Source organism: Chanodichthys erythropterus, chromosome 9 (assembly GCF_024489055.1).
Source record: "Chanodichthys erythropterus isolate Z2021 chromosome 9, ASM2448905v1, whole genome shotgun sequence".
Lineage (NCBI taxonomy): Eukaryota > Metazoa > Chordata > Actinopteri > Cypriniformes > Xenocyprididae > Chanodichthys > Chanodichthys erythropterus.
This window is the reverse complement of record NC_090229.1, coordinates 21006963-21031362: the sequence shown is the minus strand read 5'-3', so window position 1 is coordinate 21031362 and position 24400 is coordinate 21006963. Positions and strand designations below refer to the sequence as shown.

The window sequence follows — 24400 nt, the reverse complement described above, 5'->3', positions numbered from 1 at the left end:
TCAGATAATAATCGTGTGATATTGCTCATATATATATATATATATATATATATATATATATATATATATATATATATATATATATATATATATATATATATATACACACACACACACACACATTTTTAAATAAAAAATCGTAACACTTTATTTTGCAATGTACTTACTGTAGTAATATCAGTAAATTATGCTTAATTACATGCAACTAACCCTAAACCAAATCCTATTCCTAACCCTATTACATTGTTAATTAATATTACTTAACACTTAAATGTACAATTACACTGTAACAATGACAGAAATAATTTTAATAAGCGGATTTGATGTTCAAAAAACATTTATTATTATCAGTGTTGAAAATGGTTATAATATTTTTGTGGAAACTGATCATTTTTTTTGGATTTGTGATTGAATAGAAAGTTCACAAGAACAGCATTTATTTAAAATAGAAATTTTTCTAACATTATAAATATATTTTCTGTCACTTTTTGATCAATTTAATGCATCCTTGCTGAATAAAAGTATTAATTTCTTTCAAGAAATCTTACTGCTCCCAAACTTTATTTTATTAATTTTACCTTTATCCATTATTATTATTTTCCCAAAAAATAGAACTGAGCTGTTTCCAAGTTGAACGCTCAAACCGATTGGCTAAAATGAAGATTTCGGCTTGTAAGATGTCAGGAGAGTCTTTTCAGTTTTCAGGTACCTTTCATCCTATAAGTGTTTCAGGTTTCTCTCTTTGAAAGCTTCAGGTCTCTTTCTTTATTGGTTTTCACCAAGCTGTGGCAGAAACCTTTTCAGCATGTCAGTCAATGAATCTGGCCACGGCTCAACACAGATGACTCTCACACCGATGCTCAAAACACAGGGATGCTCAGGCCTGTCCTTATCTTTTTAATACTGTGATTGAAAACAACTCAATTAATCTCATGTCAAAGAAATCAGAGAGACACATTTCAGCGTGAGAACCAACTTTTTATTGTTCATTTTAGTGATGGTCCATATTTAATATTCACAACTCAGCATTTTTCCAAGTGAATCGGAAATACTGTACAATATCAATGACATTGACTAAGAGACATTAAAATAGTCCTTGTAAAGCTAACAGTATACTGTGGCTAGTGATCTGAATGTGCTATCACCCAACAGAATAGGGTTTGACAAAAGTTTTAAGAGCAGTGCTCTTCATTAGCAGTGAAGCTCTCTGACGCCACTACTCTCAGAGTAACAGCGGTTCCTGTGGCCTCACAGAACCTCTGACAAATGTCCAACCAAAGTAAATGCCTGCAGAAATATTGCTTATAAATCTAAGACTATTACAGCACACAAGAGTAGACTAGAGGGAAATAGTACATGTTTCATCAGTGTCTGTCTTGCTAAATTACTCGCGGATGATCGTTACAGTACTTTGGGGCATTAAAAATACATTTACATTCACATCAAGTACATTTCTAATGATTAAAATAGCACTTCCAGAGTGCAAAAGTACTCTAGTTTGGCTTTCCTCCTTAGTGCTCGTATAAGTTTGAGGCACAAAGAGCGGAAATGTCCCAGCTAAATGTGTGTTACGGTAATCTAACACTACTAACCATGATTGCGACGAATATAGTCGGACTAAAAACTTAAAAAGTGCGTGAACATTTTGACAAAACATAGAAGCAGCAAACGATAATATTGCGGATACTAAGGCCAGAGGAGCGTACAGAAGGTGCTGTCTGTATGATAAGCTGACGTCTACATCGAATTAAAACCAACATTTACATTAAAAGCGTAAAAGAACACTTCAGTTTAGTGTGCTAACCAACAATCTTTTTGCGGCGTGAACACACAAATGAACGAGTCATGTTCACAGAGGAATCAAAACTCACACCTGGAGGTGAATCTTAGGAGGTTAGGGACTCACAACATCACAATAGCAAAAATAAAACGGCTTTTTTATACACACATATACACACACACACACTTGAGACAACAGATTCTACTCCCATACACAACACTATTACACAATGTACAAAATAGTTAAATATTCTACGCTTTAACTGTACAACAATATCATACACATCAGTGTAACAAGAATTCACCTGTTTGCCTTTCATAGATATCTTACCGTTCGTTTAACAAAATGTACACCGATATTTACAGATATAATATTCAGAATCACAATGTACATAAATATACAGTATAGCACTTTGCTCACAAACATTATGGCCTCCAGCACCTCTTGAAAAAAGAGATGCTTGCTGTACATTTCATCAGTTGCAGTCGACTAAAATATGGCTCAATGTTTATGCTAGAATGAACTTCGTTTCAAGAGGTCTCAGAGCTGCAGTTTTCATTGTTTTTATAGCAAATTAAAAGTGCAGTTGTGTCTGTGCTTCAAGAAAGAGCCACATGATTCTAGATTGTTGACTATACTTAGTGGATTAACCTCAGTAGTCGAGTCTAATCAATATCTATAAAGATTGTAGTGAACAAATGCTATTTGAACAGAAAGTACTTGCAATTATGTACTAATGTGTTACCCCTCCATTTCATCGCAGCAGGATGTACAATTGTGATCTATTACCATTACCTGTGACCATTATGTAGAGAGAGGAGTGTGCTTATCATCTCAGAGGAGTGTAATGTGACTAATATGATTATTGCTTCCCAGCCAAAAAAGTCATAGTAAGCATTTTAAAGCTTGTACGCGTGCTTGCTAATGCATGTTCAGATCATGCTACACTTAAAAAAAAAAAAAAAGAACTTTTACTGTTGTTAGTTTCACTCAAACCACCCTTGTTCACGTTACTTAAAAAACTCATGTAACTACATGAACTTAACTTAACTGTGTTGGTTCTACTAAAAATGAGTATTGTCAGCTTTACTTAATAAGTGTTTGTTCAGTCAACTTAACATTGCTGAGTGAAACACAAATTAATGTTGACATAACTTAACTGGGCAGTGGATCCGTAGTTCCCAGCATGCTTTGCCAGGGACTGCATTAGGAGAGTAAATTTAGGGATTAAAGTGTTATTTTATGTTTCCAGTAAAGGGAATGATGTTGTTAGTTTATGTTAGTGTTTAATGTTCAGTTTTGTTGGACATTTAGAGGAGTTTCCAACCCGATCTCACAGCAATTTGTACATATTTTACGAGGTGGTTAATTCGTATGAATTCGTACGACCTCGCTCGTTTGAATTTGTAAGTTTTTTGCTAAATTGTATGTATTTTACCTACTCCTAACCCCACCCCTAAACCACTGGGGTTTAGACAAATCGTATGAATTCGTACGAGCGAAGTCTGAATTAGCCACCTTGTGAAAACCATAGACAGTAAAAGAAATGGACACAGCGACCCCATTGGAACTCAATTGAGTCAAGTGAAGCCCATTTTTAGCGATTTTTAGTACTTCCGTTTCTGACGCGCAGACTCACACTAAGCTTGATGGCGTCAGCAACCTGTCTGACAGATGTAAATCTTCTAGTAGCTGTGCGTGAAAACTGCCATCGTAAATCTTGCAGAGACGGCGAGCTTGAGCGGGGAGTTCTTTGGCGTGAGTGAGCAGGAGTAAGTATTCTGATTAATTATTTTGTATAGTATTTTAAAATGTAACGCCAGTACGCCATATTAAGATAATCTCCCCGATTGCCTGCGAGCTTCTCCTCCTGTCTGTATGGTAATTTCTCTACTGTGCGACAGAGAGTCGAGTGGTTATGACGCAATCGTTAGCTTATTTTTACAAAAACTGTTTCTACAGGGCCATAATGTAACATAGAAGGTAATGGAGCCCTTTATACATTGTCGTGTATCTTTGGAAATAAATAATGGACAAATGGAGTCTTTAAACGCCTCAGATGTAAAGTTATTCACTGTCAAAGTGACGCCAAAATGAATGGGAGTCAATGGGATGCTAACGCAAGTGAAGTTCTGCTACAAGATGGCGGCACGCGGCCGACTTCAACTTCCGGTTGACTTCCTTGGGCACTGGTTGTGAGATAGCGTTGGAGTTTCTGTAATGTTGTTTTTTTTAATTTTGTGGTTACCATTATGCAGAAAAGTGGCACCTGTTTAGGCTGTGAGCACTGGAATTCCTGCTCTCAATTAAATTGAGTTTGTTCAAGTTATTTTTTTTTTTTTGGAGTGCATTTTATAGAGCAAATAGTTAAATTAATAAGGTAAATTAAGTCAATAAATGTGTTCACTTTACATAACAAACTTATAAATTTAATATAACATTAAGTAAACTGCACATATATGTAACAGTGACAAATTCAAATGATTTGTAGTTACTCAAAAATTTCAGCTGAATTGTTATTTGTACAAATTACTCAAAAAAGCAGAGTCAAGTGGTTCCACGCAACTATATTAAGAAAATTCAACATTTCCTTTTTTTTTTGAGTGTATGTAAATCTGCTGCCGAATCTTGTGCTTGGCTTTGTGCTAATCGACTGCTTCTTTGTTCCCTGTTCATTTATATTGTCTTTCCAAATATTGTTGATGTGTTCAGTGGTATCGTCAAAATTATATATACAAAATTTCTGATCTAAGTAAGGAAAGTTTCTGAGATGTAAAGAGGGAGGTCGGAAGGTTCACCCATCTTGGTCTGGGGAGTGCAGATGGTTATGAATGAGGAACAAATATCATCAAGAGTCAGTTCTATTTTTATTTTGTAGTTCTGATTCTTTATTAAATATAAAGAAGTGTAACCTTGGCTATTTAAATAATAATTTGTATCTGTACTGAATTGTCATTTGAAATTATGCACAAAACCGTAATGTAAAGTGTGGCAGGATTATGAATCATTTATCTTTAGATTCTTAGCCTTAGCTTTGGTTGAAGTTAACGTAATATTGCATTTTTGTTTTGTTTTGTGAAATAATTGGCCTGCAGTATCGATGTGGACCTCCTAGTGGTCACTGACCCCCTGTTGACAGTCCTTGATGTAGTATTTAATATTCAGGCTCAAAATCTCAGAGGAAATTTTAATTGGAGAGCTGTACTCTCCTCTTTTCTTGTTAATAACTTGGTTCTGTTGAAAAGCTAGAATTTCAGTCTGAATATGAGCTGTTGTGGCTGAGAGAAATATTTTTATTCAGTGCAAGGAGTCACAAGTTCAAATTTTGCGTGACTGGCTTTTAATTTTTCCCCCCTAATAAACCAATTCAAGTTGCATCTGTTTGTCAGTGTAGATATTAAAACAATCCTAGTGTCGTTTTGTGCTTGTGAGGTGCAGCTCTGGGGCCTCTTGTCGAGAGAAGGTAAAGTGCACGAACCCAAAACTGCCACAAGCGAACAACAACAAAACAAACAATGTATGTTTCACATAAATCATTAGAGTGCAAGCGGTAATGAGAGGCACCAGCTGTGCTCAGCGGTGGGGTGGGAGGATGTTCATCTCAGAGATGAGGCTGGGCACATAGAGACACGCCTTCAACACATTAATCAACAGCAAACAGCGACACCTTGTGGACAATCTTGTGCTATTGCAGGTTATATACATTAACATTATTGTACTTTACCATACACTGGACAACTATAAACTACTACAAACAAATTGTGCATGTAAAATCATCTGTGCTGATTTATGTATCATCAATGTGCTCTTTTGACAATCTCATCTGACTGTGATTAGGGCAGAGTCAATGCACAACAGACTAGCTAGCAATTCTTGTCTAGGTGGATGGCTTCACATATTTCTAACCTCCTAATTCTCTTTTAATGAATGACAATACAATATATCTTAGTGTAGATTAATTGTGGGCTCATAAAGGGAAAGTTCTCATAAAAACTGAGAGTTGCTCCAAATCCATGTGACTTCACATCGAATGTAAAACGCAAAAAGATGTTTTGAAGAATGTATGAAACAATCTGTGTGAACAATGAAAGTGAATGGGCACTGGAGCTTCATTTGAATGAAGCGCTACAATGGAGGCAAAGATTGTCAGTGAATAATTACTTACATTTCTTTCACAAAGCAATTGTATGACTTGAGAAGACTACTTTTATAGTGCTTTTTGTCTTTTTTATGCTCAACAGTCCCAGTCCCCATTCACTTTCACTGGAAAGAAAAAAGTGACCAGTATATTCATAAATCAATTCATATTTGGTGTCCATGGATGCAAGAAAGTTTGGAACAACATGAGGGTGAGTAAATGATAAAAGAATCGTTTTTAGGCGAACTGCCCCCTTAAATAATTTCCCCCTTGTTGTTGTGAAATGCAATGGTTGCTAGGGATACCACAAGGCCCTCATAGGAACATCTTGAGCCCCCCCCCCCCTCAAGGAGGACTCATTAACATGCAGCAGTGCTGTTTCTGACACAGGTTCCCCTGGGTAACCAGCCACTCAGTGTCTATTTTTATCACAACAGCTTTTGTGATAGACGCGAAAGGTACACGCAGCTGGATGATCAAAAGCTTCGCCGTTGTACTCATCAGTGTTTCAATATGACCCACAACTCCTGTCCCACTCTTCTTCACACTTTTCTCAGCTCTCCAGCCCTTTTCTGCTCCCTCAATCTATTCTTACTAGAATAAATACTGAAAATGTACCCCTTTCATTAAGACCAGAGTATTTGTTAAAAGCACATAAACCAAACTAAAAAGGAGAGTATGTTTAGGCTTACAGATTATTAGGCAGTGAGCTTTTAAGGGCAGCAATTCTCAATTACATTAGGCAGTCTTCACAGTATTCACGCTACACTACACATAAAGGGACTACACATTACACAAACCAAGACTATACTTTGGTTCCTTAAGAAAACTGGTCCTCTTCTTCCAGCTCAACATATTACCTTATAAATCTATTCAACTGCTTTTCCATATCAGGTTGATTTATAACATATTTTACTATTTCTATCTTTCTGAACCTGCTTTTTTATAATGGCATTTTTTTAGAGAGAAAAAAAATACAACATATATTATGCAAATATATATGTTATCGTCCAATAGTCTGGGGTCGTTAATATTTTTTAAAGAAGTTTTTGAAAGAGGCATCCTATGAATCATAATATTGTGAAATATTAAATTTTAAAATGGTTTTACATTTTAATAATATATTTTTGTGTCTTTTTGTGTCACTTTTGATAAAATGAATGCATCCTTGCTGAATAAATGTATTTATTTCTTTAAAAAAAAATCTTGCTGACCAAAAAATTTTGAACGATAGCGTATATATATCTCTGTGTGAAATTATGGCCATTATGTGTATGGCATTTTGAAAGAATTCTTACAATATCAGATTGAAATCCACACAGATGACCCTATTATGTATTTCACACATATATTTTAGAGATCAGCCGTATTACAGAAAAATGAATCCCGACTTAATCACATCTTATCTGTTTTGTGGCCATGACGAGAATGTGTCTGTAATATGGCCCCAGAACAGCAAGTTTGAAAACAGGCAGCGCCAAACACTTCTCTGTGCAGTAAACTCACTACAGTATATGTAAATAATCTGAGATTGGTATTTGTCAATCATAAGCAAACACAATTTAACCATTTCCATGATTTGTGGTTTGAAGAAAAACATACAGTAGATTTCAGTACCATTCCCTTTTTGGAACGTATTGTAATCTCCACCAAGCATGATAACTTTCAGTAAAAACAGAGACCATCTAATGCAGATTTCTCCACTGGTTTAGAACTGTGGTGCAGACTAAATCTACAATTACTGCCATTGCAGACTTGGAAATAAAATGAAATATTTGTTGATGTTCAGTTCATTTGTAATTTTAAAGTTATAGTTATCGTGCTTGGTGGAGTTACTTGGCTCAAACTGTGCCCCTTATTGCATCCTGGAAATCTCATTCCTTGTGCTGTGTGAAAGTCACCTCTAATCAGGCAGTCATATATTTAAGATTATAAAAATTAAAAACATCTAGATAAAACTTTCCAAAAAAGAAACTTAAAAAGAACATCAGATAAACCCAGTTTCAAAAACAGCCTGAACTTGACACTGATACTGTATATTTTGATACGGCACTGAGACTACAGTATGTGCTTTGTGTATGAATACAAATGTCGCCCACCTGTGCTGAGATGTGGACATGACAGACTGTTGATGTGCCAAGTCTATAACCAAGAACACTTATAAAATGAACACGTACTTCAGTCTGTAACAGAAATCAAGCTATCAATTCACTCTATTGTCAGGTGGTCTGTATTTAACAGTGACACTTACATAATATCCATTAGAGGGCTCATTATAATAAGTGAAAGCTTTTTCTCTGAGCCCCTCTAAGTTGTCTGTCTTTATGATCTCTAAAGGTGGGTTTAAATTAAATTCCTTGCATGGCATGTTTTATCTTGTGCATTTTGTAAGATGTCTGGAGTTCAGCAGCATTGGTAACACCTTAACCTGAACGATAAGTCTCACTACAGCACTCACAGAGAGGGATGTGCTACCCACCCCTATGGCCCCAAAACCAGTGACAGAGACCAAACCTGCAGCTTGAATGTGTTCATTACCTTCTTAGAGTTGACATTATTTATCTATATGCAAAATTAACTTACCAAATAAGCCACCTTACACACTGATCTGAAAGCTCCAGGCTCTCTTTCACCTTCAGACCAACATCAGTAGTCCGTATGAATAATTGGGCCCAGGGGAAGCTGTCTAGTCAGGGAATACGGAAGGATCTCTGTGTCTTTATGTTCGTTTTCTTGTGGTCCTGCTCCTCTGGATGGCTTGGGTTAAGGTGTGACCAACACTAGGACCTTCTCATCTGTTCAGCATCTTCTTTCTCTTTCCGTCTCAGTCTGTGGGTGGTGGGTTGGAGGATCAGGACTCAGATTTGGGAGGGGCAGGGTTGGTCTGGTAACCACTGCCATAGCCGCTGATGGAGGTAGAGTTGGTGATGAGCTCCACAGGAGAGGTGCTGCCGGGGCCCAGATAAGCCCGATGGCTGGGCATGGGAGAAGGGGCTTCGCTGGGATTCTTCCCGAGGATAAACCTCGTCTCATCTTCCAGGTTGGAAGCCTCCTTTGCCAGGCTCTTACGGTAGGAGACGGACAGCTTGTTGGAGCCGTCTGGGAGCCAGTTAAAGTGACGGGCGATAAAGACCAATGGAAGAGGAAGCATGGCCACGATGATCAGAGCAAAACACATGGTTAGTGCCCAAGGAGGATAACCTTGAAACCTCTCCATGGCCTGATTATAGGGAGAAGGAGAGAAAGAACTGGTGAAATAGAATAGAAGTCACTAAGTTAAAATCCTTTAATGATATTTTCCAATTTAAATGTCATCAAAATCAAACTTCCTCCTTGAAAAACAGGTACTACTATTCAAAAGTTTGGAGTTGGTAAGATTAATATATATATATATATATATATATATATGATGACTTCAGATGCAAAAGCCTGTAAGTGCCATCTGAAATTTTCTTCTAAAATGAGCATTTTTATCAAGCTTGTATATTTATGTTCAGTTATTCCACTTTAATGGCAATGAAAATTACCTATTAATTGCCATTAAAGTGAAATTACTGAACCTAAACATACAAGCTTGATTAAAAATTCTTATTTTAGAAGAAAATTTCAGACGGCACTTAGAGGCTTTTGCATCTGAAGACTTCATATATAATATATATATATATATATATATTACTACCATTCAAAAGTTTGGGGTTGGTAAGATTTATATATATATACATTAAATTGATCGAAAGTGACAGTAAAGTCATTTATGTTACAAAAGATTTCCATTTCAAATAAATGCTGTTCTTTTCAACTTTCTATTCATCAAAGAATCGAGAAAATATTAAGCAGCAAAACTGTTTTAAACATTGATAAAAATAAGAAATGTTTCTTGAGACATATACATAGCGTATAACTAACCAGGTCTTGCACCCATGCATTGTATCCTGGAGGGCTGATGGCCATCTCTACAACACTGGCAGAAATCAGTATGATCAGACACACTGGAGACACATACTTCCACAGGTAGAAGTAAATAATGCACGGTCTGAAACCCAGCATGTCCTCCAGATCCTGCATGAACCTAATGAACACCACAAAGCATGCAGAATTACAGATCAATATCAGACACAAGGCAAAAACAAACAGAACTGCATAAAGACTATATTTGGTGTTAGCGAGAACAAACAATGAGGAGATCTGATTTCAGAGATTACAGGGGCTTTTGCACCGGGTAGTTACAGGAATTCAGTTATAGGAACACACCACCAAGGCGGTCTCCCGAGACACTATACGCTGCTGTTGGTTAATGAAAATTTGACTGATGGCTCGATTGGACTAAAAGTGATAAAAAAAGTGGTTAAAAGTGATAAGACTTTTCAGTTTTATGGACGTCGCCATCTCTGATTTCATGTTCATACAGACAGAATCCGCTAGACCGCTACTATAAGTTGCTATGTGAATGGACACGTTGAGACTTACACCTGTAAGTTAATGCGGTTGTCAATCCCAAAAATGGACAGCTTAAACATAGCCACAGACTAGCTGTGTCCGAAATCTCATAAATGCTGGCTTCAGAGGATGCATTCCAAGGTAGGAAGGCATCAAGGCACATCAGAATCCAATACTGTGCGTTCCATTCCGAGACAGTTCAGCTAAGAAAGATGGCGTCTGAAAGTTGCGGTTGGTTGTCAGTTTTTTGTGTAAATGTACATTTTTGAGCAACATTTATCACTTTTGATGTCATTTCTAGTTAGATATTACTATTGTAGTAATTAAATATTCGCTTAGTTATCACCAAAGCCTTCTCTATTTTGCTGTAGATCATTAAACCGTTACTCTGCCTCAGAAGTCTGTCTGAAATCAATTGTGTGAGGTACCTTCATGTCCAAATGCTGCCTGCAAAGTCACTGCCTGATAGAAAGCAGCCACTATGTACTAACACTGAAGTGACTTAAGCCAGCAGACAGCGACGTAATTTAAGTGTGACATTAGACAACGTCAACAACTGGAGCATGGAGGACACCGTGATCGGGGCTGTTTTTGTTGTTGTGTTGTGGGGTTCGTGATAATTGAGATGGAATGTAGATTGAAATGTTATGTGATTGAAAGTGCAAAAAAGGAAGGCTAAGAGACAAAATCTTCTATGACAACTTGCAGTGCTACATATCATCGAGGCTAAGAAAAGAACATAATGCCACAGACAAAAGTGAGAGGTAAATGATATCCTTACTCCACAAACATGGAAAACGGCAATAGATATGTAAACTATCACTAATAATTCCCTACTATATCATATGCAAAAAAAAAGTACACCAAAAGAGTAGTATGTCCAAATACATACAGTAGTATTCGAAAAACAGTAGGCAAGAAGACTCCGGATTACCTACTACTTCTGCTGGGATTCTGAAGTGTGCATTCGAAGAACACTTTCCTCTCCCTTGAGCCACGGGAAGGGATTTATGAATGGATGTGCTGCGACGCAACTGACACTCATAGGTACGTGACAGTAACAACATGGCAAATGTAGTCCCTGTTGGTCATGAGCTGGTTTAAGCTGGTCATGAGCTGGAGCTAGTTGCTTAGGACCAGCTCATGACCAGCTAAAGACCAACTACACTTCACTGGTAGTTCCTATATTGTGCTGGATTAGACCCTACTCTGAAATAGGAGCTAATTTAGTCCCCCCAAAAGGCATTTCTATAAATCCTGAATCCTATGGATCCTGAAATTTTTCCCAATTCCTTCAGTACGAACACGCAAAAAAGAGGGTAGTTCCACTAATAATTACAAGATTTAAGAACTACGAAAACGTTCCTCCAGTGCAAAAGCCCCTACAGTCCTATTTTGAGTATCTCTCTGAACAAACCTCCAGAGAAATCCAACAGCACTAAACAATCTGCCCACCTCTTGGTGCCATAGACCCAGGCAACAGATACATTCTCCAGGATCACCACAATAGTGAGGGGCAAACCAGCAGAGTAGTCATCAAACATGGTGACAAAGTAGTTCCCTGAACGCTGGACAAACAGCAAGCCGCAAAAAAAGGCCACAATACAACAGCCCACTGGGGAAATACAAGATCATACAAGTTACTCGGTACCTTATTAAATTGGCCCCACATCATTTAGATTAAACTTAATTTACTGACTCAGAAATAAAAGAGCAGTGAACAAACCAGGAGTTCTCACCTGTGAGCACCTCTTTGCGAATTTTAAAGGTATCCAGAATGGGTGTGGTGATGCCAGTCATGGTGCCAATCATGCTGCCCAAGCCCAGGTTTATCAACATGAAGAAAAACATGACAGACCAGAATGGAGAAGCAGGAAAATGGGTCATAGCCTCTGTGAAGGCAATAAAAGCCAGACCAGTGCCTTGAACAGCCTAATGGGGGAGAGAGAGAGAGAAAGCAAGAGAGAACAGTGTTATTAACATATAAAAAAAAAACTAAAATGAAAACTAAATGAAAACATTTTTGTTACATGAAATAAAAACTTTTACATAATTGTAAAAATTCAAACTAAACTAAAATAAATAAAATTTATTGATTTATTTTTTACATTTTATAACCTCTTTTCATAAATAAAAATGTACTAAAATAATAAAGCAAATGAAGTGAAAAGAGGCAACACTGAAAAACTAAGTAAAAATAAATAAAATAAAAATGAAAAGGCTATATAACACAGAGAGATGAATAAATAAAAAAATAGTTTAATTGCGCATAAATGAAATCAAAACGGCTCTAAAATTCATTAATAGCTTGAACAGACAATATATTCCGGTTCAGTGAAAGGCATTATTACAATAGACATATTTGCCTATTGAGCTTTGCAAAAAACAAATGATAAAAGTCTAAATTTAAGTTTCATCCATCCTAAATGGCTTAGCTGAAAACCTGCTGAAAGCCTTCAGCTCATGGGACGAACACCTGCCTTATTGAGCTCATCCTCCAGCAGACACGGCTCCAACCCAAGCTGCGCAAAACTGTCCTCTTTCACAATCTTTATTACGCCGTACATCTCGGCATAGTCCGACGTGCTGAGGTGGGAAAAGTTGACGTGAGGGGGGATGAGATCCTGACTCAGCACATTTGAGTTCAAGTAGCCTAGAATCTTTTCAGCATTCCTACAGGAGAACAACACAGACATGAGGCTGTTGCATGACCTCGAAATCCAGCGTCCACATGTAGATTTAAAGATATTAGGCATAAATATTATATTACAATGGAGAGTGTAACCTAATCCAATCACAAAAAAATGATCCTTTTATGAGAGAAATGAAATGCATCGGGGAGGTCATACGTACTCAACAACACATTTCTCGTTCATGATGTTGGCTTTGAAGCCCAGCACAGCAAACACCACGAGTGTGGCCAGTATAGAGGTCAGGAAGTTGATGAAGGAGACCAGCACAGCATCAAAATGACAGTTGTTGTCTCTTTTATTGTAACTGGAAAAAGCAATGACACCTCCAAAACCCAGACCAAGAGCAAAGAAGACCTGTGTGGCAGCTTCACGCCATACCTGCGGCTCCAACATGATCTCCAGCTAAAATTGAATAAATTAAAACAATTTATTACATTTGAGTGATTAAAAATCTAATCTTTAAATAAATGAACAGTGCCAAATAAGTGTCAGCATAGCTGAAGGCCTTCTATTGTTTAGAATCATATGTGATTAACATAATAGAATCATATTTCATAATGTGAATTTGATTAAATATCCCAACAACACCACAAGAGGGAGTCCAACCATGTGACAGAGTGCTACATTTTAGCTGCACAAATTTTCTTTTTAATATTGCTGACTATATAAAGCGTTGCTTACACTGCATGAAATGTGTCTGCTAGATAATCAATCTTAAGTCATCTGGATAGCCTAAATATCACGTGTGTGTTTAAGAATTAGAAAGCGTGTACGTACACTCGCCTTACCTTGGGTGTGAACATGTGAGCAATGCCATCTACTGCTCCTTTAAGAAACATTCCTCTCACCAGGAAGCAGAAGAGCACCACGTACGGAAAGAGTGAGCTGAAGTACATCACCTGCACAAACATGGTGTGACAATACTGATTGTGTTTTTGTTCAAATGTTTTATAATGATTTGTGCAAACATTTCACAGAACACAATAACTGTGTATTATTGCTTTTGGTATTATTTATTACAATAAGTGTTCATAAATTGGGCATTTTTTTTGTTCATAAATGTAAAGTTTTTGGTAAGAATCCACTCTTGCCACTTTAATTGGTTGATATCTTTGGTGGGAATAAATGAACAACAAAAAAAAAATCTAATAAATTCTATTTTTATTGATTTCATTAATTAAAATTAAATGTAAACATTATTTTAAATACACACACACATATATATATATATATATATATATATATATATATATATATATATATATATATATATATATATATATATATATATATATATATATATATATATATAAGCTGCTTAAAGGCACAATATGTAAGATTTTTGGATTAAAATAGCCAGAAACCACTAGAACAATGTTATATATTTTGTTGACTTGTGTACTTACATTATCTCAAATGTTTCCAAGCATGTTTAAATCCAGACAAATTTGGATTGATACATTCATCGACAGAAAACTAATCATTGTTATATACAGTGTTGGTCAGAATTATTGGCACCCTTGGTAAATGTGATCAAAGATGACTGTAAAAATAAATTGTTTATCCTTTTGGCCTTTAATTCATAAAATTAGCAAAAATCTAACCTTTCATTGAAGGAAAAGAATTGAAAGTGGGAAAAAAAAAAAAAATCACATTATGAAATAAATGTTTTTTCTCCAAAACACGTTGGCCACAATTATTGGCACCCTTTTATTCAATACTGTTTGCAACATCCTTTTGCCAAGATAACAGCTCTGAGTCTTCTTCTATAATGCCTGATGAGTTTGAAGAACACCTGACAAGAGATCAGAGATCATTCCTTCATACAGAATCTCTCCAGATCCTTCAGATTCCAGCTCCATGTCTGTGCTTCTTCTCTTCAGTTCACTCCACTCATTTTCTTTAGGGTTCAGGTCAGAGGACTGAGATGGTCATGGCAGAAGCTTCATTTTGTGCTCAGTGACACATTTTTGTGTTGGTTTTGATGTTTGTTTTGGATCAATGACCTGATGGAAGATCCAACCACGGCCCATTATTGGGTTTCTAGCAGAAGCTGTCAGGTTTTGATTTTTTCTTTTGGTATTTGATAGAATCCATGATACCATGTATCTGAACAAGATGTTCAGGACCTTGAGCAAAACAAACAGGCCCACAACATTAAAGATCCAGAAGTATATTTAACCATGGGCATGGAGTACTTTTTATCCATGTGTGCATCAAACCCATCTGGTGGGTTTGCTGCCAAAAAGCTCTTTTTTTAGTTTCATCTGACCACAGAAGCCGGTCCCGTTTGAAGTTCCAGTCATGTCTGACAACTGAATATGCTGGAGATTGTTTCTGGATGAGAGCAGAGGATTTTACTTGAAACCTTCCTGAACAACTTGTGGGGATGTAGGTGCTGTTTGATATACAATGAATAGTCAACCATCACTGCAGCCCTCCACCAGTCGGGGCTTTATGGCAGAGTGGCCCGACGGAAGTCTCTCCTCAGTGCAAGACACATGAAGGACAAGACACCATCTTGGAGTCCTTCAGGTGATTTTTAGCAAACTCCATGCAGGCTTTCATGTGTCTTGCACTGAGGAGAGGCTTCCGTCGGGCCACTCTGCCATAAAGCCCCGACTGGTGATGGTTGACTTTCTACTACTTTCTCACATCTCCCGACTGCATCTCTGGAGCTCAGCTACAGTGATCTTTGGGTTCTTCTTTACCTCTCTCACCAAGGCTTTTCTCCCCCGATAGCTCAGTTTGGCCGGACGGTCAGCTCTTGGAAGGGTTCTGGTCGTCCCAAACATCTTCCATTTAAGGATTATGGAGGCCACTGTGCTCTTAGGAACCTTAAGTGCAGCAGAAATTTTTTTGTAACCTTGGCCAGATCTGTGCCTTGCCACAATTCTGTCTCTGAGCTTTTCAGGCAGTTCCTTTGACCACATGATTCTCATTTGCTCTGACATGCACTGTGAGCTGTAAGGTCTTATATAGACAGGTTTGTGGCTTTCCTAATCAAGTCCAATCAGTATAATCAAACACAGCTGGACTCAAATGAAGGTGTAGAACCATCTCAAGGATGATCAGAAGAAATGGACAGCACCTGAGTTAAATATATGAGTGTCACAGCAAAGGGTCTGAATACTTAGGACCATGTGATATTTCAGTTTTTCTTTTTTAATAAATCTGCAAAAATGTCAACAATTCTGTGTTTTTCTGTCAATATGGGGTGCTGTGTGTACATTAATGAGGAAAAAAAATGAACTTAAATGATTTTAGCAAATGGCTGCAATATAACAAAGAGTGAAAAATTTAAGGGGGTCTGAATACTTTCCGTACCCACTGTATATATATATATATATATATTTTTTTTTTTTTTGGCTTTCTGAGACTCAAGACTCAACTAAACTCTGCAATTCTCCAGCTGTGATCCTTGGAGAGTCTTTGGCCACTCAAACTTTCCTCCTCACTTCACATTAGGATGATTTAGACACACGCCCTCTTCCAGGCTGATTTGTAACATCTTTAGTTGATTGGAACTTCTTAATTATTGCCCTGATAGTGGAAATGGGGATTTTCAATGCTTTAGCTACAGCCACTTTCTTATTTTATTCTAACTCAACATGCATCAAATTTGCTGCACATCAGAACTATATTCTTTGGTTTTACTCATTGTGATGAATGATTAAGGGAATTTGGCCTTTGTGTTTCCTCATGTTTGTACTCCTGTGGAACAGGAAGTCATGGCTGGACAATTTCATGTTCATGATCACCCTGGTGTGCTAAAAAAAATGTAAATATGAATGTAAATATACTTCAGAGATATTTTACTTATAAAAAAATCTATGGGTGCCAATAATTGTGACCAACGTGTTTTGGAGAAAAACAAATTTAATTTTTGTTTATTTTTACTTTTTTGTTTGTTTATTTTTATTTTTGTTAATTCAAATTTATTTTTACTTTGATCATATTTACCAAGGGTGCCAATAATTCTGACCACCACTGTAGCTCAAAACAGTAAGTCTTTTTATTTTTTTAAATCTCATTTATAGATTTACCATGTTTTACCATGCCTAATATCGATCTAGCTTACTGCAATATGCAACAAGTGTCTCATAGTAGCCGCTGAGCGAACACACAGAGTTGCACTATAACAACTTTCAACTCACAAATGTATCTAATATGATAAAATCTTTACCCCACATACACTTGACCGGAAGAGGCGACTGTGGCATACTAAAAGTTCCTCTGCTCTCGAGCCATGTGTCGCGCTCGTCTCTCATTAGAAATCGCTCCAACGGCCTAGTTCAGCTCCCACAGCACTCAGCCCTGCTCTGCTTCATACTACAGTAATGTTACTAATCTCATCCATGAACATGATTTCAGTCCTGTCCCAATTCTTTTCCACTATGTGTAAACGTGAAGACAACACCTCCCATGATTCCGTGAAATCAAGGCATCATCAAGCTATGCTTTTTTTTTTTAATTAGCGGCCTCTAGTGGTGAAAATTTACATAGTGTGCCTTTAAGCTAGCCTTACAGTTAGTCATCTAATTTTTTTTAAAGTCATTTACATAAAAAGATAGATTGGTCTAATTTGAATCTGGAAAGTAAGAATGATTAGCCCTAGCTAATTGCTAGTTGGTCAGGCTAGTTCTTAGTGGCTATGTTTATGCAACTGGCCCTTAGAACAGGTGGTGAAGCTCTATTGGTCTGATGAGATTAACTGAAATTTTGATTCATAGAACTATTTGTGTCCCTGTTGTTCAGACACTATGATACTTTTAAACAGCTGCTAAATAGGTATTTTCCTGTAAAATCTGTTTTAGCTTCAAGGAGAAAAAAAACGTTCCGCTCTGAGAAAATAATCATAATTGTGCATCGTGATTGTTTAATTGTTCAGAAGTGCCTGATAACACAGCATCTGCAGATTGTGCCTTTGAGCTATCTGAAAATTGATGTGTTTCTCATTTAATTATCTCATGCAGTAGCAAGTCTGCCTCACCTTCCCAGAAGACTGAATGCCCTTTATTACAGCCAGGCAGACAATTATCCAGGCAGCCAGCAGCGACAAAGTCATCCTCCAGTTCAGACCCCCGCTGTCTGCGATTGTGCTGGTGATGTTCAGGGTCTCGCGGTACCAGAAGTACGTGGTTGCTGAGCTCTTCTCACACTCAGGCTCCACATCTAACCAGACAAAAGAAAACCAGAGGGACAAAATGAAGTCCATGCCTATTAATATTTCTTTACAACACTGACTATTTGATGACCTTGTGGAAAAGATCAGCATGGTAAAATAACCGACTTGAGAGACTCATTTGTACCGAGAATCAGACAACACTGGTCCTGCAGTATATTTTTGATTCACTACAAAGATTTGAAGGCCCCTCCACTCACGATTTCTGCCCAATAAAATATTTTAGAGCATGGCATAATTAGAAAGATGTATATTGGTTATAAATACTAAGAAATATCTTGATTTTTAGTCTTTTTAGCTTATTTTAATGCTTGTTTAATCTTGTTTTAAATAAGAGATAATCCATGAGTAGCTATGCATTAAATGATCTCTGGAGGGACTAATTTGAGTTCCAAATTTGAACAAAGGTCTTACGGTTGTCGAACGACACGAGGGTGAGTAATAAATGACAGAATTTTCATTTTTGGATGAACTAACCCTTTAAGAAGGACTACAGTGCTACAAGTCACTAATAGCCACAAATGGTGATGCATAACAGACTGCAATCATATTGAGTTCGTCTGTTGTTTAAGTCAAGAGCTTCTTGCTGTGCCACATTTTATTTCATTAGGCAAAGTGTTGTACTAAATGAAATGTCTCACGAAAAATTACATGCCTCTAATCTTTATGGATATTATGTGAGAAACTGCAGGGCACTCACAGGCTTGGCTGCCGTTCCTCCTGATGGGACATTCGCTCCAGGGTAGAGGATACTGAAACGACTGAAAAAAGTAGAAGATGCTCCAGCCGATAATCACATTATAGTACAAACCCACAAAACCACACACCTGCAGAATGGGGAAAAGAAAGAACAAAGGGTATTGGTTAACAAATATAAAATAATTAAGGGGGTAATACTGAAAGAAAAAGAAAAAACAGCACCCTGGAAAGGTCTTATCTAGTCTAAGGCTCATTTTGCTTGACTATAGTCTGAACATCTGAGCCACTGGGCACTAAAAATAACAAGAGGTGGCAAAATCCTGTCTAGCGGTCTGGCCCCTTTTGGGAATCTTCATCTAGGAATATTTTCTGCTTTTCCTATGCCTTGGAAATAATTGCTACTTATATTGGACAAACAGAAAATCATCTACACATAAATCCCCAAATTTCAAAAGTGCAGCCTGAATGAGCTTACATGCCAGTTTCGGATTGTGGTAAGGTCATTTTACAGTACATTTCAGTCAGAGTAACTCTTCCAGGCAGTTGTATAAGCGCTGATGTGGCCCAGACTGTGCTGAGAGTCAAAAGTCTGGCTCCTGGAGTCTCATCTGATATACGATCGGATGTCTTAATGGATAAAATCTGAAGTCTTTTAACTCTTAAAACTCAATAGCATTACTCCATTTATAGTGTGCATAAATAGAAACAGAACACAAATGAATGTGTATTGTATGCTGAAATCCCTTGTATGTTCAGGGTTTAGGAACTTGTTCCAGTTAACAGCAAATATATCCCTTGATTTTTCCCTGAAGTCTGTAACAGGGCCGTAATGGTTCTTTGCAACGTCACAGCACATTGAGTTAGTGAATAATTGAAGCACATTCTTTCTGCTGTAGCTTCGTGGGTATTAATAGCTGAGGCTGCAGCAGAACAGCCACATATAGACCCTGAGTGTTTCTTTACAGTCATTTTAACTGTGGGCTGTTTAATTTAGAAGCCTGTGGTATCAAAATGGCTTTCCTTACATTGTTTTTGAGTAGAAGTTTAACACAAACAAGGTTGATTCCCAATCTGAAATCAATGAATCCAGCAGTGTCATTCAGACTACCAAATACTAAATACAATACAAAAGATATTCAAGACATGTTGGTTTTTTCATTATTCAAATTAATATTTTTAATTAACATAATATATATTTTTATATATGTGTATATATTTTTATTCAGCGCATTCTGTTACTACTGAGAAACCCATTCCTAAGAAACTGCTGATGAATAGCATTCGCACAATACCAGATTTCTGCACTGGTGCATCGGCTTACGGTGTATAACCATCACCTCCCAAAAGGCCTTACTTGCTGACTTGCTATATCTCCAAAGTGCAGTTGCTTATACAAGGAAAGAAAACCAGAAAGCACAGGTGCAGCTGAGACTGAAAATAAATTTATTAAATGTTCAGACAGAGTGATTTTAAGATCGAAACCCATCTGATATGTTGTGTGACTGTGCTCATATTAAACTGATTTGAGAACAGCGCTGAGTAATGGATGACGCAGCACAGAATTGCTGGTGAATTAGCACTTTTAGGCCTGTGACTCATCAAAAATAAATGCTTCTATTAAGGCCTTCAGAACAAAATAAAGGGGGGAAATGACATTGGTTATTGGCCTGAAACTCACAGGCTCCTCATTGTATTGTGACCCTTTTTCAACAATGCATTAGCATCTGAAGTAGAATCTTAGTTAAATTGCATCAGTTATGCAGTCTGAGCTGACGTGCATCAGACACTCACAATTTGAAGGTGTAATATAAACATTGATCAGCGAACATGAACAGAAGCTCAACCGAATATGATTGATGCCCAAGAACAAACCTCTCTCAAACGTGCTGAGTAACACATGAGAACGAACCTCATTGGTTCTTGCTTGAGCTTCCGTTTACCACAACAAATGTGTGACTTGATCAATGTTTATATGTGAATAAAAGCCTAAATTAATTTTCATCAGTTCATCATATAAAGCAACCATGTCTCTTCAGAAAATTTGGACTAAACTGTTCAATACATATGGATTATTTTTACAATCTATAAATGAATTTTTTGAAGCATCAAAGTTTCAATTGTGTACGCTATCTATGGAGGGACAGAAAGCTCCTAGATTTCATCAAAAAGATCTTCATTTGCTTTCCAAAGATGAACAAAAGTCTTACGGGTTTGGAGCGTTGTCATTAATGTCAGAATTTTCATTTTTGGGTGAAGTAACCCTTTAAAATCAACAATTTAAACTCAACCATTCTCACAAAAAACTTGATGCCCTCCATTTACGCATAAACACTCTTAAACCAAGTTAAGCAACATTATCTCAATCGAGAGTGACTACTCATTTGTGTCATGCGTTTCGGTCCACTACCTTTAAAAGAACATCACTCACTCACCATCAGGCTGGACACTCCAATGCCACCAAGTCTTGGACAAACATAATTCCACACTCCGATGCTCCCTCGACGAATCCTCTGGCCAACCGCCAGCTCCAAGAAAAAGAGTGGGATGCCAATAAGGATAAGAAGGATGAAGTATGGAACAAGGTAGGCACCTGTAAAGAGAGACAGCGACACAGAGAGTAATGTCCTTACAACAGTGTCTTTAATGACCAACCAATAGCCCAAGATCATCAAGCTACAGCACACTGAACTCACCACAAAAATCCTTTCAGACTTTATTTCCTTTAAGCTTTATTCCCCCATACATATATAAAAAGTAGAAATTGTCTTAAAATAACTTTGCTGCTAAAATCAAAATACTTTCTATGACTAATATAACCCTCAAATGGATCTTTACAAAGTGTTCGTCATGCACGCGGCATGCATGCGTCGGATTATGTGAGTATTGTATTTATTTGGAATTTTTACATTTGATTCTGAATGAGTTTGAGGCTGTTATCCGTGGCTAACGGCTAATGCTACACTGTTGGAGAGATTTATAAAGAATGAAGTTGTGTTTATGAATTATACAGACTGCAAGTGTTTAAAAATGAAAATAGCGAAGGCTCTCGTCTCCGTGAATACAGTAAGAAACGATGGTAACTTTAACCACATTTAACAGTACATTAGCAACATGCTAACAAAACATTTAGAAAGACAATTTACAAATATCACAAAAAATATCATGATATCATGGATCATGTCAGTTGTTATTGCTCCATCTGCCATTTTTCGCTATTGTCCTTGCTTGCTTACCTAGTCTGGTGATTCAGCTGTGCACATCCAGACGTTACTGGCTGCCCTTGTCTAATGCCTTTCATGATGTTGGGAACATGGGCTGGCATATGCAAATATTGGGGGCGTACACCCCGACTGTTACGTAACAGTCGGTGTTATGTTGAGATTCACCTGTTCTTCAGAGGTCTTTTAAACAAATGAGATTTATATAAGAAGGAGGAAACAAAAGAGTTTGAGACTCACTGTATGTCTTTTCCATGTACTGAACTCTTGTTATTTAACTATGCCAAGATAAATTCAATTTTTAATTCTAGGGCACCTTTAACACAAATATCCAGTCAGCCAATCATGGCAGCATCTCAATGCATTTAGGTATGTAGTTCAAACTGAGCATCAGGGGTGCGTTTCCCGAAAGCATCGTTGGTGAACCATGGTCGTAAGTCCCATTGAACTCTATTGGTAATGACCGAACTTGCGACCATAGTTCGTTTTGGGAAACGCGCCCCAGAATAGAGAACAAACTTGATCTAAGTGACTTTGCATGCCAGACAGGCTGGTCTGTGTATTTCAGAAACTGCTGATCTACTGGGATTTTCACACACAACCATCTCTAAGGTTTACAGAGAATGCTCAGGAAAAGAAAAAATATCAAGTGGGCGGCAGTACTGTCAGGGAAAATGCCTTGTTGATACCAGAGGTCAGAGGAGAATGGCAACAGTAACAAAACCAATCCAACAGTAACAAAACCACACCTTACAACCAAGATATGCAGAAGACCATCTCTGAATGCACAACACATCATAAAGCAGATGGGCTACAGCAGCAGGATACCACACCAGGTGCCACTCCTGTCAGCTAAGAACTGAAAAATGAGGCCACAATTCGCACGGGCTCACCAAAATTGGACAATAGAAGATTGGAAATATGTTGCCTGGTCTGATGAGTCTCGATTTCTTCTGCGACATTTAGATGGTAGTGTCAGAATTTGGCGTAAACCACATGAAAGCATGGATTCACCCTGCCTTGTATCAAAGGTTCAGGCTGCTGGTGGTGTAGGGGATATTTTCTTGGCACACTTTGGGCCCTTTAGTACCAACTGAGCATTGTTTAATGCCACAGCCTACCTGAGTATTGCTGCTGACCATGTCCATCACTTTATGACCACTGTGTACCCATCTTCTGATGGCTACTTCCAGCAGGATAACACGTCATGTTACAAAATTCAAACTTGTTTCTTGAACATGACAATGAGTTCACTATACTCAAATGGCCTTCACAGTAACCAGATCTCAATCCAACAGAGCACCTTTGGGATGTGGTAGAATGGGAGGTTTGCATCATGACAAATCTGCAAAAACTGTGTGATGATATCATGTCAATATGGATCAAAATCTCTGAGGAATGTTTCCGGCACACTGACTAATCTATGGCATGAAGAATTATGTCAGTTCTGAAGGCAAAAGCAATATAGTAATAATAAATATGACATTTACCTTTAGAGAAATGCATTTTAACAAACTACATGACCTGTCACACCATATTTTGAAATATATTAAACTTATATGACACAATTTGGGTTATTTTGCTACTTTTCCAAATGGAACAAGAGCAAGTGCAAACTTTTATTGCCTTAGTTGTTATGTTTTTTTCCCCATAAATTTTCTTGCTAAATTTCAATCACCCAGATGCAGCAGATGGTATCTGCTATAGGCTAATGACAGCCTGAGCCTCAGAAGACATGAATGAATAGACAGACAACAGAATAAAACAGCAAGTCATGCTGCTGAGCCCTGACGTCAAACTAGCTCCATGGTGATGAAGATTTTGGTCTGAGCAGAACAGCCTCTGTTTGAAGTCACAGAACAATCTAAAAAAAATAACTGCAACTCTATAGACATGGAGTGTATAGCGCTGGAGGATGACCACAAACCCATCCTCTTGGGAGGTTATAAGTGTAATTAGAGCCAGGGATGATCACAGTAAAGTACTCTCTTGGTCTGAGATTATGATGAAGGTCTGCTTGTTATCAGGTTGATTACAGCATTTCTTTTGTGTTCGATGTTGCTTTGTGGAGGTTATTTGTCTGGGCTTTATTTATGCATGCGAATAATGAAAAGGAAACAAACAAGTCTTGCATAGAAAAGAGAAGAAAGAGAAAGGGATAGATGGACAGATGGAAGAGAGAAGATGGAGAGAGCAAGGGTGCGTAACGTAAACAAGGCCTTCTGGGAAACATTCATAATTGCCAGACAA

General features: G+C 37.5%; 1 protein-coding gene across 2 annotated transcripts in view; it reads right to left on the bottom strand.

The window, feature by feature from the left end:
* Positions 1-6335: 6335 nt before the first annotated feature.
* slc6a17 (solute carrier family 6 member 17) overlaps positions 6336-24400 on the bottom strand; it is a 32021-nt gene continuing 13956 nt past the window's right edge. Inside the window, exons 3-12 of one of the 2 annotated variants that reach the window (XM_067393791.1) lie at positions 21365-21522; positions 18934-19060; positions 18042-18223; positions 13837-13947; positions 13209-13450; positions 12836-13028; positions 12095-12287; positions 11811-11970; positions 9825-9987; positions 6336-9138 (exon numbers count right to left, since the gene is read on the bottom strand). In XM_067393791.1, coding sequence (XP_067249892.1) covers positions 8770-9138; positions 9825-9987; positions 11811-11970; positions 12095-12287; positions 12836-13028; positions 13209-13450; positions 13837-13947; positions 18042-18223; positions 18934-19060; positions 21365-21522 — 1898 coding nt within the window. In that variant the 3' untranslated portion in view covers positions 6336-8769. The remainder of the gene's footprint in view (positions 9139-9824; positions 9988-11810; positions 11971-12094; positions 12288-12835; positions 13029-13208; positions 13451-13836; positions 13948-18041; positions 18224-18933; positions 19061-21364; positions 21523-24400) is intronic. The other variant, XM_067393792.1, reaches the window with a different exon arrangement.